At 43.9% G+C, this 14589-nt stretch overlaps 1 protein-coding gene across 3 annotated transcripts in view; it reads right to left on the reverse strand.

Annotated features, from left to right (window-relative positions):
- Positions 1 to 10873, reverse strand: part of nup153 (nucleoporin 153) — a 51436-nt gene extending 40563 nt beyond the window's left edge. For all 3 annotated transcript variants that reach the window (XM_080788018.1, XM_080788017.1, XM_080788016.1), the window contains exon 1: positions 10615 to 10873. In XM_080788018.1, coding sequence (XP_080644144.1) covers positions 10615 to 10692 — 78 coding nt within the window. In that variant the 5' untranslated portion in view covers positions 10693 to 10873. The remainder of the gene's footprint in view (positions 1 to 10614) is intronic.
- Between the last annotated feature and the right edge of the window lie 3716 nt (positions 10874 to 14589).

Below are 14589 nucleotides of genomic sequence, written 5' to 3' on the forward strand. Positions count from 1 at the left end.
CACCACATTTTCAAGACTTTTCCAAAAGATAGCAGACCTACAAGCTCGTAGCGCGGCACTCTGCGCCGCGCTACGAGCTTGCTATTCTTCAATATCTAAAGTATAACATAAATCTCATCATGCTTCAAACCAGAGAAGGACCGTCCGCTACTCGGACAAACCGCTGGATCATCGTCCGCAAGACCGTAAGCCACAGTTCCTATGGATTATCGGTGTGATTTTAAAGATTTAAGGACGCCCCAGTTCTACTGTGGACAAGGTCATGGTCATGGGAGCCCGGCGCCTGAGGCAGGGAGGTGAGCCGTGCATGTGGCATTGTTCTCCCAGGAAGTGTTTCACGTTTGGCTTGAAACAGAAGCTGAGTTTTGTGTGCTTTAGGTGGATCACCGTGTTCGGCTTTTCAGGCCTTATTAAACCCATTTAGACCCGAGGCCGATTCTAAAAATAAGTTTTCTGAAATACCTATGGTTCTGTATCAGTGGTGCTCAATATTTCATGTCAAGGACCCCTAGAATTATATGTAATTGGCCGCCAACCCTGACTGCCTATACCAGCTATAGTGTTGTGACTGTTGCCTGTATAGCTGGACTTTGAAGCAATGATTTGAGTTAAAAACTTTCACTCTGAAAGAATATATATTAAAATGATTTGAGACACATTTTCACGATTAAAAAAAAGAATCACACCTGTGTGAACCAAGTGGTGCAACCCCCCCCCCCCTCTCTCTCTCTCTCTCTCTCTCTCTCTGCTCCGTTATATTAGCTTTATTATGGATCGCGCATGCGCGCTGCCGTCCACCTCCCATTATACAGGCAGACTAAAAGCTGAATAACTCCTCATCTACGGATGTAGAGGTTTTTGCTGATAATCCGGTGGTCTAGATGGAAACATTGGTGCTTTCTAGAGCAAGGATGGCTATATTTTAGCTCGCTAGCATTGAGCTATTTATGTAGCAACAACATCCACACACGGGTGCGTGCGCACACCAGTGGTGCACGCGCACGCGCACATGCACGGCACTACACACACGGGTGCGGGTGCGTGCGCACACCAGTGGCGCACGCATGCGCACACCACTCGTGCTCATTGACGTACGACACAGGTACACGGACATTGCTGGATGTAGAAGTGGTTGCACCACTTAAAAAAATAGCAGATCTACAAGCTCATAGCGCAGCACTATAACATAACCCTTAAAAGTACCAAAAGGGGCTCCCGCCCGAGAATGGTGTTAAAGCCTACTGTGACTCACTGTGTGGCTACCGGCACACAGTGAGTCAACCGAGTCAAGTCGACGAGAACCATGAGTCCGGGGGACATATTATACAGCAAGCCAGACTCTAGACGGGGGACTTTAGAAACCAGAAGAGAGGACTACGATATCTGACGGACCACGGGTCCGACATGCGGAAGTCACCCATCGCTCCCGACATGCGTCGTTTCGTGCTTGTTTTCGGGTTAGGGTGGGGTTTGGCGGTCTAATGACTGTCGGGACCTTCGGTGTGTCGGAGAACTAAAGCCTGTACCCCCCACACAGCACCCCGAAAGGGGACGTGGATTCTTTCCGTTTTCGTCAGGTGAAACCCAACATACATCCGCACGGCTTGGCTTTGACGACCTAGTCGTGATTCGGCTGCCCTTTAGCGTTATGTTGTACTTTTAGCTATTGAAAAGTAGCAGATCCGAGTGCCGTGCTACGAGCTTGTAGATCTGCCTTTTTGAGTGGTGCAACCGCTCCAAGGAACAGCGATGTCCGTGTCATGTGTTGTACACCTATGTGACGTTAATGAGCAGCAGTATATACCAGTAGGTGCCAGTAGGGGCGATGTAGTACTGCACTGTTGCCTGCTAATATGAGAGCGAGAGAGAGAGAGAGGGGAGTTGCACCACTCGGTTCACATGTGTGTGATTTTTTTTTTTTTATCTTGAAAATGTGGTGCAAATCTTTTAATGTATGTTCTTTCAGAGTGAACGTTTTTAACTAAATTATTTGCTTCTGAGGGGTTCCTGGAATAACATTTTCACATGGGGGTCGGTGGCCAATTACATATTTTGGGGGTCCTTGACGTGAAATATTGAGCACCACTGAATCCGATATAGAAAAATGGGTATTTCAGAAAACTGTCAGACCTAAATGGGTTAATACGTATTTTCAGCAAACTGAAGTTTCATTATGCAACAACTCGGTGGCTATAATGCACTTTCCTCTGCAACGCGTGCAGGCACACTTAGGTTGGTATGTGTGAAATAAATTGGACCGTGGCGTGATTTGATGTGACGAGAGGAAAAGAAAGCATCTCCCATAAATGTCTTGCACCAGTAATCTCCACAGACTAAGTCGGTTTAACACTATATATTTTTTTAAACAAATCACACTTGTGTGAAGTGAGGGGCGCTCTCCGCTCTTATCATTAGAGATGCTCCGATAATTTGCCGATATTCACTCTGATCGGTAATCTGCATTTACTGTACCCTCCCTGTGATCGGCAATTTACCCTATCTGGAAAAACTGATCTTTAAGTGGTATAAACCATTTATGTGGTATAAATGTCAACCAGATAATGAATTGCATTTTTATAGCGCTTTTCCAAGTGCTCAAAGCGCTTTACAATGGTTCATTCATTCATACATTGGGAGGTGAAGCGGCGAACAGTCGACGCCAGCGTCCTCACTTCCCACATTCACACACCAATGGTGGCAAGCTCACACCGACCAACTCATTGGAGGCAATGTAGGGTTCAGTGTCTTGCCCAAGGACACTTCGACATATGGCCAGGAGGAGCCGGGATTCGAACCGCCGACCCAGGGATCATTGGACGACCTGCTCTACCTCCTGAGCCACAGACGCCCTTGATGGATTCTGGTTTCTGGATTCAGATATAGAGCATAATATAATTTTGCATTTTTGTGACGGGCCTAAACATTCTTCCTTTCCTCCACACACACACACACACACACACACACACACACACACACACACACACACACACACACACGGGAACAGTTAGGACATATAATCAATTTGGAAATATTAAAATTTGCAACATTTCACCCGATCATGAGAAAAACAATCGGTGATCGGTATCTGTCCCCAAAAAAACCTTATCGGAGCATCCCTACTTCAACCTGCCGCGCATGTCGGGAGCCACAGGTGAGTTTTAACGCGCCACGGGTTAGTTGTAACAGTGTTGTTGGTCTAAGGCGCGATTCATACACATTTTAGAGCCGAATAAAAGTCTGTTCGGCTCTGTAGAGCCTACAATGTGACGTCATTTGAGGGGTACCATCATCCTAAAGTCGACTCTTCGGTGCTACTGAAAGTTTCTGACGAGCCCAAATCATTTCCGCACTACAGCGGTAGAATAGGAGTATGAATCGGCCCTTAATGCCTGTCGGACTGTTTGTCTGTATGTCTAACAAACAGATACACAAAGCTGTGCATACTGGAGGTGCTAGTGGCTAGACAGTGGACAGCAGGTGCATGTGTTATTGCCAAAAAAGAAGGTGACACACACCGATAGCCCACGTGGGCGAATATTGTGGGTCTGTGTGTCATTAGTCCGACGGCTTGTTATTCCGACATTACTAAATACTAACCCTACCCTTTAGGGCCTTAACCCTGGCCTATAACCATATTATCCATAACCCGCACGCGGCCTTAAGCGGCCACAAAATGTTGGACTAATTGAAAGTCAAACTAATGCGCGGTACCCAAATATTGTCCAGGTTCGGGTTCTGTGGGCGTTTTTTTTAAATGGGTTTGCGGTGCTAAAACCGGACGTGGCTAGCCTACGGACTGTATTTCCAGGCCACATGGCTGGGCCTTTATGGCCTTGTATGTCCTGTGAATGAATTCACCTGGGAGCACTACAAAGTGAGTTGCGAGCCCTTGCTTTTGTGTTCATGGCCTCATGGTCTAACAACCGAAAGTCTAAAGAGGCCACCCGTTCAACCCACGGGCCCCCCACTACCGCCGCCACCACCACCACCACCACGGCAAAGAGGCCACGCGGGCCCCAGCCAGCACGCCTCACAGCCCCATGAGCCACGTTTTGACAGAGAGCACACGTGTGTGTGTGTGTGTAGAAACCTGCAGTACTACCACGGAGCAGAGCCTCCACATGTTGAAGACACGGGGGGCCAAAAGGTCAGCGAAGAGGAATTTCCATTCCTAGAGAATTTCACCAAGGAAGTCAACATCATGACATGTAGATACTAGGCCTGTCAGTTATTACACTATTATTTGAGATAATGCGCAATTGTTTCTGCGTAGTCTTCAATCGTTTCCATGTTGAAAAATGTCCATAGATTTTTTTTAATTGCTTACAGAAAGAAATAGCTTACAACACGACGTGTTGTAAGCTTGTAGATCAACCATTTCTGCCATTCTGTAAATATTTTGGAAAGAAAACATTAAATGTGTCTGTGATTTCTTTGTATATTTAAGTTATTAGTCTTATCCTCCCTGAGCAATTTGTCAATACGAAGCCTAAACGGAAAACAGAAATACAAATGGTAAGTAACATTCCCATGTTCAATGCATATATATATAACGAGATCAAAATCATTCATATTTGTGAGACAATTAACGGCCAACCTAAATTAGTAATCCCGATAGCCGTACATGTAGCTAGATAATGTTGACAGGAGCTTGCGCAGCACGCTGATGGATTATTATGGAAGGCCAAACGCACTTGTTCAAACACAACAAACACTGTCAAGGTAAAGTTCACCACTACTTCTGCACGTCTTGTTTACTTTCGTGTGAAACGCAGCAAGCAAAGCACTACCGTTTGAAGTCCCGGCTAGCCGAGTCTGAAATTTCAATACTTGGGCCAAGTAACGCATTTTCACTCCCGATCATTAAATCCAAAACGTGTTTTGATAGCATCTTAAAATGTCAACGATTTGCAAATATGGACAGTTTTACATGTGGTGGGAGTTTCGAAATGCACACGCCTGTTATGTGGGAAGTGGAACCCAAACAAATAATTACAATTATGCGACATGACTGTTATGAATACGATTAGATTGATATATTAAAAATAATAAAATCCATTGCAACTGCAACTTCAGTCGTTTGATAAATGTGTGAGCCAGGCTGTGTTGGGGTTGTCTTCACTCAACCAGCTGAGAGATCAGATCCCGCCTTCCTCTTTTTCCTCCCAGCTCTTGTCCTCAAAGGAACTCTAGTGAGTCTACTCTGTGGCACCATCCTGCTACCCTAATAGAAAGGGGTGCATGAGCACCTGGCCGTTCATTCGTGCTCTATCTCCGACCAAGCCACACTTCCACCACACATCTCTCTATGCAAAATAAAACCTGCACACTCCCACAAAAGACATAGACTACATTGCATTCGCCAAAAATGTCTTATTTACTGTTTAAATATTACTTTTCTGAAACACGCTATTCTTGCTCAACCTCAACAGCCTACGTCAGAATCGTCATGTTGGCGTCTACTACGCCAACTACGTTCACTTAATGGGGCCAGTCCTTCACAGTGACACACGCGTTAGATGAACCACGCGACCGGCATGGTTTATACCCCTCAATGTCGTGCCTACTCTACACTGCCATCCCAAGTCCCCTCCCCCTTTCACTGCTCCTGTGTGTGACCTGTGAACTACTCTCTGACTGCACTGTGGCTTGATTTATATGTGCGAGGTTGAAATGTAATGCACATAAATTAATTATAGGTCCAGCAAGCAAATCATGATTGGCTGTTTGTGCTCAATAGGTCACCATCACATTCCGATTTTAGCTGTTGTATTTTGTATGACATTTATTTGGGCCAGTAGTTTCATATCTATCCTTTTTCCGACCAACACAGACCATGCTAACGGTGTTAGCGCGTTAGCATCACACAGCTTACAGCGTCAGTGTTGCATGAATACTTTCAACCATGACAATGCCGACTACTTTTGCTACACACACTTCCAAAGGATTATGGAGATGTCTTTATATTTTTTTTAAGGTTGAGAAATGAAATAATTATGGTCGTTTCTAATCTCAGCATTTCACAAGAGAAAGACGTGGATGCCTTTCGCTGCGCTGTTGGCGTTGCCATGTCTCATAGAAACAAGTAAATAGGTCTATAAAAATAATCCCAAAACAAGCGCATATAACAGGGGTCTGTAACCTATTTTCAATGAAGTGCCATGTTTTTAATTTCTAGATAGTGAGTCAGCCACAAGCTCACATCACAACAATAATCCATGTAATAATCACAATAACAATACTAATAATAATAATCATAATAATAATAATAATAACAATAAACTTCTTTGTAAACTCACTCATTTACAAACAAGCTCACATCAGAACAATAATGCATGTAATAATAATAACAATAATAATAATAATCATTATAAGAAAAACAACACTAACAACAGTACAGTACAGTACAGTACAGTACAGTACAGTACAGTACAGTAAAGACGTACAGTAAAGTACAGTACAGAGGACAACATTACAGTACAGTGCAATACTAAGGAGTGCAGTACAGTATCCTGCTACCCTAATAGACAGGGGTACATAAGCACATGGCCGTTTATCCAACAGCTTTCTCCCACCGAACCACACTTTCACCACACATCTCTATATGCAAAATAAAACCTGCACACTCCCAGAAAACATATAGACTACATTGCATTCGCCAAAAATGTCTTATTTACTGTTTAAATATTACTTTTGTCAAACACGCTATTATTGCTCAACCTCTACAGCCTACGTCAGAATCGTCATGTTGGCGTCTACTACGCCAACTACGTTCACTTAATGGGGCCAGTCCTTCACAGTGACACACGCGTTAGATCAACCACGCGACCGGGATGGTTTCTACCCCTCAATGTCGTGCCTACTCTACACTGCCATCCGAAGCCCCCTCCCCCTTTCACTGCTCCTTTGTCGCCAACTACGTTCACTTAATGGGGCCAGTCCTTCACAGTGACACACGCGTTAGATGAACCACGCGACCGGGATGGTTTCTACCCCTCAATGTCGTGCCTACTCTACACTGCCATCCCAAGTCCCCTCCCCCTTTCAGCGACTCGAACAGCAGCTCCGTCCGAAAGCCCACAGCACTACTGCACAGCCCCACACATGTCACACACCCAAATGAATCGAATGAATGAATAAGGCGCTTATATCGCTTTTGCTCAGTGGATGGGACATTTACATTAAAAGCAATCGGATGGACGCGTGGATAACGGCATGGTTGTGTGCAATCGGAGGGAAAGCTTCCATAATCCATATAGCTTCCATGCTAGCTGCTTCAGACACAGGGGAGGGAGATGGCCCGGTCTCGAGTGCGAAATAGCGCTTATGCGACAATTACCCTAAAAACACAAACACATCAACTCGATGTCATTGTGAATAAGAATTTCGAGCGACAAAATAATTTTTGGAAGGACACTTTCACCCAGTATGAAGCTATATGTGGTAGCCGTCTGTGTCACACCAAAACTGGTGTCCTATACAATCCTGTAACGATCCTCTCTTGCATCTGGGCTGAGGCACTGCCTGCGAGTTGGCTCCGTCTAATAAGCAAATTTAGAAATTCCTGTTTGAGAGCTAGCTAATTTAAGACATCCGGTTGCCTTCAGAATAAAATAAGGTCATTTAATTCGTTAATTACATAATTATTACATTACATTATTAGTATTATTGTTACATTACAGTTATTGTAAAGACACACATTATGTTCCTGTGTAAAAATAAGTAATTCAATATATCTAAATGGATAAATGCTATTCACTACAGTGCATGGACTTTAAAAAGTGGAAATTATACTTCTGGATTTGCAGGCCTGGCGCCACGGGGGGGGGGGAGGGGTGTTTGCCCCCCTAAATCAACCTCTCTGCCCCCTTACATCAAAAGTGGAAAAAACTCTACAGTTACAGACAAAACAATTACAGGTACATTTCCAGGCATTCAATTAAATTCCCTTGCTTGAAAGGAAGGAAGTAAGGATGCATCTTAATACAGGATCCAGCAGCATCTTAATGATCTCCCATCTACAACTGGAAAAACAACATTCCTCACCTATAGGCCATCCTTGGGGTGGGGAGGGGTGCTAATGTAATTGTTGCAGTGGTCAGGGTGCTTAAGTGGCCAGCTACTGTAACTAGCCAGGGGTGCTAATGTCATTGTGCTGGGTGTGGTCAGGGTGCTTAAGTGGCCAGCTTAGCTAACAATAAGCTTCTTTGTAAACTCACTCATTTACAAACAAGCTCACATCAGAACAATAATGCATGTAATAATAATAACAATAATAATAATAATCATTATAAGAAAAACAACAATAACAACAGTACAGTACAGTACAGTACAGTACAGTACAGTACAGTACAGTACAGTACAGTACAGTACAGTACAGTACAGTACAGTACAGTACAGTACAGTAACGACGTACAGTAAAGTACAGTACAGAGGACAACATTACAGTACAGTGCAATACTAAGGAGTGCAGTACAGTACTATAATAATTTATAACCCATCCGTTACTACATGTGCAGGGCACACTACTGAGTTTAAAAACACAGCTGAAACATGAAGTGGAGTCTGTCAACTCCTTCTTCCCATATTGCGCTGCAACGACACTGGGATGAGGCCCCCGAAGGGGGCCGAAATTCTAGTTTTTTTAATACTAGGGCTCCTGCTGCTGCTAACATGCTAAAGGCTGCATTTTAACCCCAATTTAAACAAAGCAACAAAAAAACTAAACAAGAGAAGGACTTCTGGGGATCGAGGGAAACAAGGAAAAGCCTTGACTGACTGAACAACACAACGTGGGGATGATGTTGTATACCCCAGACAGATGTTTGATCCAGATATTTATGAGAGGAATTACACCTCCTCCAGTTGGAACCATGTGGGTTCATAACCAACACACACACACGCTCCTACGCAGCAGTCAGTATGAGGCTACAGCTGGCGAGCCGTTAGCGGCAGCCGAGCCGCCGGTTCAAAAAGATCAACGTTTTTGCCGTTTTCTCTTTCAACTTCTTCGCCGCCTCGGCCGGCGTCGCTTCTCATGTCGACAAGAAAGAAAGAAAGAAACAGGCTTCTTGTGGCCCCGCCACTTGAAGAAGAGCATGTTCTTTTTCTTGTCGGCAAGCGACAGAGAAACGTTATAACTGTATAAGCAGGCAGGCGGCGGCGGCACACAATGCGCGGCCGTTAGGTTAGCAGCAGCACGGATTGGGCCGACGGGCTAACGGCTAACGGTTCATAATGTCCACAGACAGACAGCAGTGTAACGGCCGGTAAAACAACCGGTGACAACACTGTTGTTCAGTTTAGCCCTCTCTGCGTGTTAGTTAATACACGTGCACGCACACACACACTTGTCAACGGAGACTCGTTGACTACACGTTACGTTCCGCTAGCTACCTAAGCAGGCTAGGCTAGGCTAGCAGCTAACTATATCATTTTCCGGGGAGGGAATATAGCATGCTAATAATGCTAACTTAGCATTACGGGCTGTTGTGTTACGCCGCCGTGAGTGACCACGTTGAAATGAGTGACCTCCTGCGTCGCTGTTTCTTTTTTTTTTTACGATACCAAAAATGAATGTTCAACAACCTTTGTTTGGTCCATATCTAACAACCTTTTAGCTCAAGAACCAAACGAGACATGAAACGTTTGCCCGACACACACACACACACACACAAGCAGATCTACAAGCTCACTATTTTCACAACATCTTAAAACATTAGTTTTCTAATTTATGATATTTCTTCATTTAATTATTTTGTTTGTAATTCATGAAATGTTTTGTTTTTACTTTGGTAATGTATTTAATTTTGTTTCGAAAATGTTGTGAAAATTAAAATAACCAAATTAAAAACAGAACTAAAATAAATAAAGGGTCCCTCCCGACCCAGTGTTTTAGGGGAACCAATAATCTATAGAAATGGGACATTAAACTAGTCCTCTTAGTCTTTAGTTGAAATGCCAAATAAAACATGGGACCCCAAACTAAATGCTGTACCCCCTCTTCCAATTTCCAACTGTGTATAGCACGCACATTATATATATATATATATATATATATATATATATATATATATATACACACACACACACACTTTCCCCAGGCATTTACAACCGTTTTATTATATTCTATTTCTGACAGTTGCTTTTTGACAACAATGTATCCATGTTTTCTCATGGAAATAAAGCTCATTTGAATTGAAATCGAATGAATCCCCGAATCAAAAAGAGCGATCAAAACATTGATCGAAGAAAATTATTAAATAAATATCTAATCAATCCCTCGTTGCGACAAAACATACAAGGCAGCGACTCGCCACCGTCCGGGGTCACAGAATTCTCCAGGGTCGCCGCTGCGCGTGTGACCCCGCATGACGCTCTTTCCAGCTAGCATAGCAGCGCGTGGAGGCCAGTCAGCCCAGACCAGCCAGCAAGCAGGGCCCACAAAATGTCTGATCCAACACAACACAACAATAACACAACCAGCCCCGTGGGCCGGTATTGGTGCTGTGGTGGTGGTCCGCAGGCCGGCCTGGCCCGTCCCGTCCCCCCCACGGGGACCCTCCTCTCCTCCCAGACAGACAAGACACAGAGGGGTTTATTTAGGGTACCAACCTGTCTGCTCTTGGCGTAAGGTTTGGAGGAGATGTGGTATCTTCTGCTTCGGATTTTCCCTCCACCCGTGGCCGCCATGACGGAGGCACTATGGTCTGGCTGCTGCTATCTATGCTGCTCTATGACTGCGAGTTTTTGGTTTGCTTTGAAAATAAGTATTAAGTATCTGTCTCTCTCTCTCTCCGTCCGTCCCGTCCGTCCGTCCGGCGGTTCGCTTGGTTTCGGCGCCGTGGTTGTAGCTGTCATGCACTCAACTCAACTATAGGCACAGGCGTAGTAGCGCGAGCGAGCGAGCGAGCCGCTGTTTCGCCGCCGCAGCGCAAAGCACTGTGGGAAATGTAGTCAGCAGCTTCCCAGTCAGTCACTCACTCGCCACAACGCATACAGTTCAGAACTTCAGATACAGTTGAAGCACTTGTTTTCGACACACAAAGAACAGAACACACACACCGTGACACAGACACACACGAACATTGCCTGTCTGTCTGTCTGTTTGTCTGTCTATCTGTCTGTCTGTCTGTCTGTCTGACTGTATATCTGTCTTGATTGATTGACATGTATTAACAGTTTGCAGAATTACAGTACATTTCAAGCACAAACTCAATACAAAGACTGTTAACTGTGAGTGGACGACCCAATTAAGCATTACACTTGTTTACAAGAGGGTCCACCTTGTTCAATTCATCAAAACATTTAGAGACGTACAAATAGACACTTCTATGTAGTCAAAGAACAGAACAGGAATTCATCATAAAGGAAGTAAAAAGGGAACAGAAACATATACAGTGATGGGAAAAAGCGGTGGGCGGGGGATTCAGATTTTACGGGGGCCAGTTTCGAATTGCAGCCGTCCGTAGGTGCCCTTTGAGAGCGGTTTTGAAGGAGTCAAGGGATTTGCATGTCTTAATGACTGTTGGTAAGGCGTTCCACATTTTGATGGCATAGGAGCGGAAATAATTTAGTCCCTTGTTTTTGCCGAATCTGGATTGTACATGGTCCGTTGCACTCCCTCTGGTGTTGTGGGTGTGGACGTCGTACATGGGTATCTTGTAGCCTGGATCCAGCCCAAAGGGGTTCGGGGGGTGAGGCCAAGTAAGAGCCTGATCAGTTTGTTTTGGGAAGTCTGGAGCCTAGTTTTAAGGGCCTTTGAAGTGCTGTGGTATCAGGAGGTGCATGCATAGTCAAAGAAACCTTGTACAATGGCTCCTGTTAAGGTCTTCAAGGTGTTTTTGTTGACCAGTGAGGAGATCCTGTAAAGGAATCTTGTTCTTTGGTTGACTTTTTTTATTACATTGGTGACCATTTTATCACCGGAAAGATTAGCCTCCAGGATGGAACCTAGGTATGTAATTTCATCTTTCCGTATGATAACTCTAACCAAGAAGCCATTTGCCTTGCTGAGATTACTATTTGAACCAAAGAGAATGGATTCAGTTTTTCCCAGGTGTAAAGATATAGTTTGTTATCAGCGAGCCAGGTAAAGATTCTACCGAGTTCAGAGCTGAGGGTCTTTTCAACCTGCAGTTTGTTCCTGTCCGAGACCAGCAGTGCCGAGTCATCTGGGAACAGGAACAAGTTGCAGTCACAAGCTGATGTCATGTCGTTTACATATATTAGGAACAGTAAAGGCCCTAGTATGCTTCCTTGTGGAACGCCACAGCTCACCTCCACCTCCGGGTAGGATTGCATCTAGCTCACTGATGTGCTATCGAAACCAATTGCTTTTAGCTTGTTAACCAGTATGGAGTGGTTCACGGTGTCAAAAGCCTTTTGGAGGTCCAGCTTGACCATGCCGCAGTATTTGCCTGCATCCACCTCATGTTTGATGTGGTCTCTCAAATAGAGAAGGCATGTGTCAGTGGAGTGGGATGTTCTTAAGCCAGATTGGAACTCGTACATTAATTTATTTGTGGCAAGATACTTTTCAACCGGCCTGGGCTGTGGCTCAGCGGTCCAGGCACCTTAATTGGCTGGTAATACATTCTGGCAGTGTGCCGCGGGTTCGACTCCCGATCCCGACAGCCATTTCTGTCTGTGTGTGTGTGCGTGCGTGTTTGTGTTTACTTTTAATTAATTCAGTATCAATAGCATAATGGAAAGAAGCCATACGCCTATAGTGCATTCTTGGGTGTCAAATACTCTTTAGCAGCAGACCTAGTGTTGAACTGATGTGTAACTTTCCTGTGCATTCTTTTCCTGAAAACTGACTGTTAATAAGGTTTTCGATCACTCAGTCAATTAAAGCTCCCATTTGAAGCACTTCGATACAACAATTGAAGAACACCTATCCTACATTGTTAATTTTATTTATTTACAATAATTGTATGTGTGTATTATTAACACACAATCTAGTGACAGTCATTGTTTTCTTAACTCCGTCCAGTTCACTGATTTTAAAGGGACATGTAAAAAAAAAAAAAAAGCTCAATTACACCCAAACAACATTAACTTTTAACATTCAGTAGATTTGCTGTGGTCTGGGGTTTTCTGGCTCAAACAAGGGCTCTGATGTGCCTGTGGAGTGTGAGGTAAGGGTTCACAAATCCCATATTTTATGACAGTCTATGATTATGACACATGAATCTGCCAGCAGATGTCACTGTTTTCACTGTTTTGCCTGTTTTCATTGCAGCTCCAGAGGAAATCCCAGACCACAGAAAATCCACTGAATGTTCAAAGTTCAGGTTGTTTGGATGTAATAAGAGGTCATGAAACCTAAAAGAAAAATGAAAAGTAAAAAATAAATGAAAATGCAAGTCATGAAAGCTTTAAGTACCATATTTCTAAAATATAGAACTATTGTTATATCCATTCAGATTAGACTTCACAGACTTCACTTCACAATTAAGAAACGTGTGTGTGTCTGTGTGTGTGTGTGTGTGTGTGTGTGTGTGTGTGTGTGTGTGTGTGTGTGTGTGTGTGTGTGTGTGCGTGCGTGCGTGCGTGCGTGCGTGCGTGCGTGCGTGCGTGCGTGTGCAATGTAAATTATTATACACACAGAAACGTCCTGTTCATATTGTATTGCATTCCAGGCTCCAATGAAGAAAATAAAAATATCAATTAAGAAAACCTTTTTAAAATATATATTGTCAATTACTTCCATGAGAGGGGGAGAGGTGGTGGAGGTAGTTGCTTTAGCAGACATTTTGAGGGTCCAATGGAGTTAAGAGGTTTTGTTCAAAGCACTTTTTACTACTTCCATTGGTTCAATATGTTCTAAACAACACACAGACGTAAAGGGTGTTCAATAGCACTGATTTAAAAAAATCAAAAATGGAGTTATGAGGTTTCCTCCCGACAGCAGCGAAATGGTATATGAAACAAACATTAGTAATACTAGTGGTAATTTGGTGTTTAGAGACAGCTATATATACATAACATTTGAGCAAGCAGAGTGCAATGATTGACACAGAATACCATCCATAACTACAAAAAGAATGACTTCAAACAAGTGTGATTTTCTTTCTATCACTCCTGTCTTGGCCTCACTCCATTGGCTCCCTGTGCATTTTAGAATACATTATTTTATTTTATTGTTTAGCTTTTATTGTTTTAGTTTTTTGGCCCTCAAAAAATACAGCGGCTGTGGCTCAGGAGGTAGAGCGGGTCGTCCAATGATCCATGGGTCGGCGGTTCGAATCCCGGCTCCTCCTCCTGTCTACATGTCGAAGTGTCCTTGGGCAAGACACTGAACCCCAAATTGCTCCCGATGTGCTGGTTGGTGCCTTGCATGGCTTCCGCCGCATTCGGTGCATGAATGTATGTGTGAATGGGTGAATGTAATGCACTATGTAAAGCGCCTTGGATAAAGGCGCTATATAAATGCACCAGTGTTTGTGCCTGCCTATATCTACCCGGTGCACTCGAACAAACACCAAACACCAGAGTGGCCTTGTCCCTAAACCAATTCTGGACGGGAACCCCTTTTGGTGTTTTAAGCATTAGGCCTATGATGTTATACTGTACAGATCTACA

The sequence above is a fragment of the Protomyctophum bolini genome, assembly GCF_963924005.1.
Source record: "Protomyctophum bolini genome assembly, chromosome: 17".
Taxonomy (NCBI): Eukaryota; Metazoa; Chordata; class Actinopteri; order Myctophiformes; family Myctophidae; genus Protomyctophum; species Protomyctophum bolini.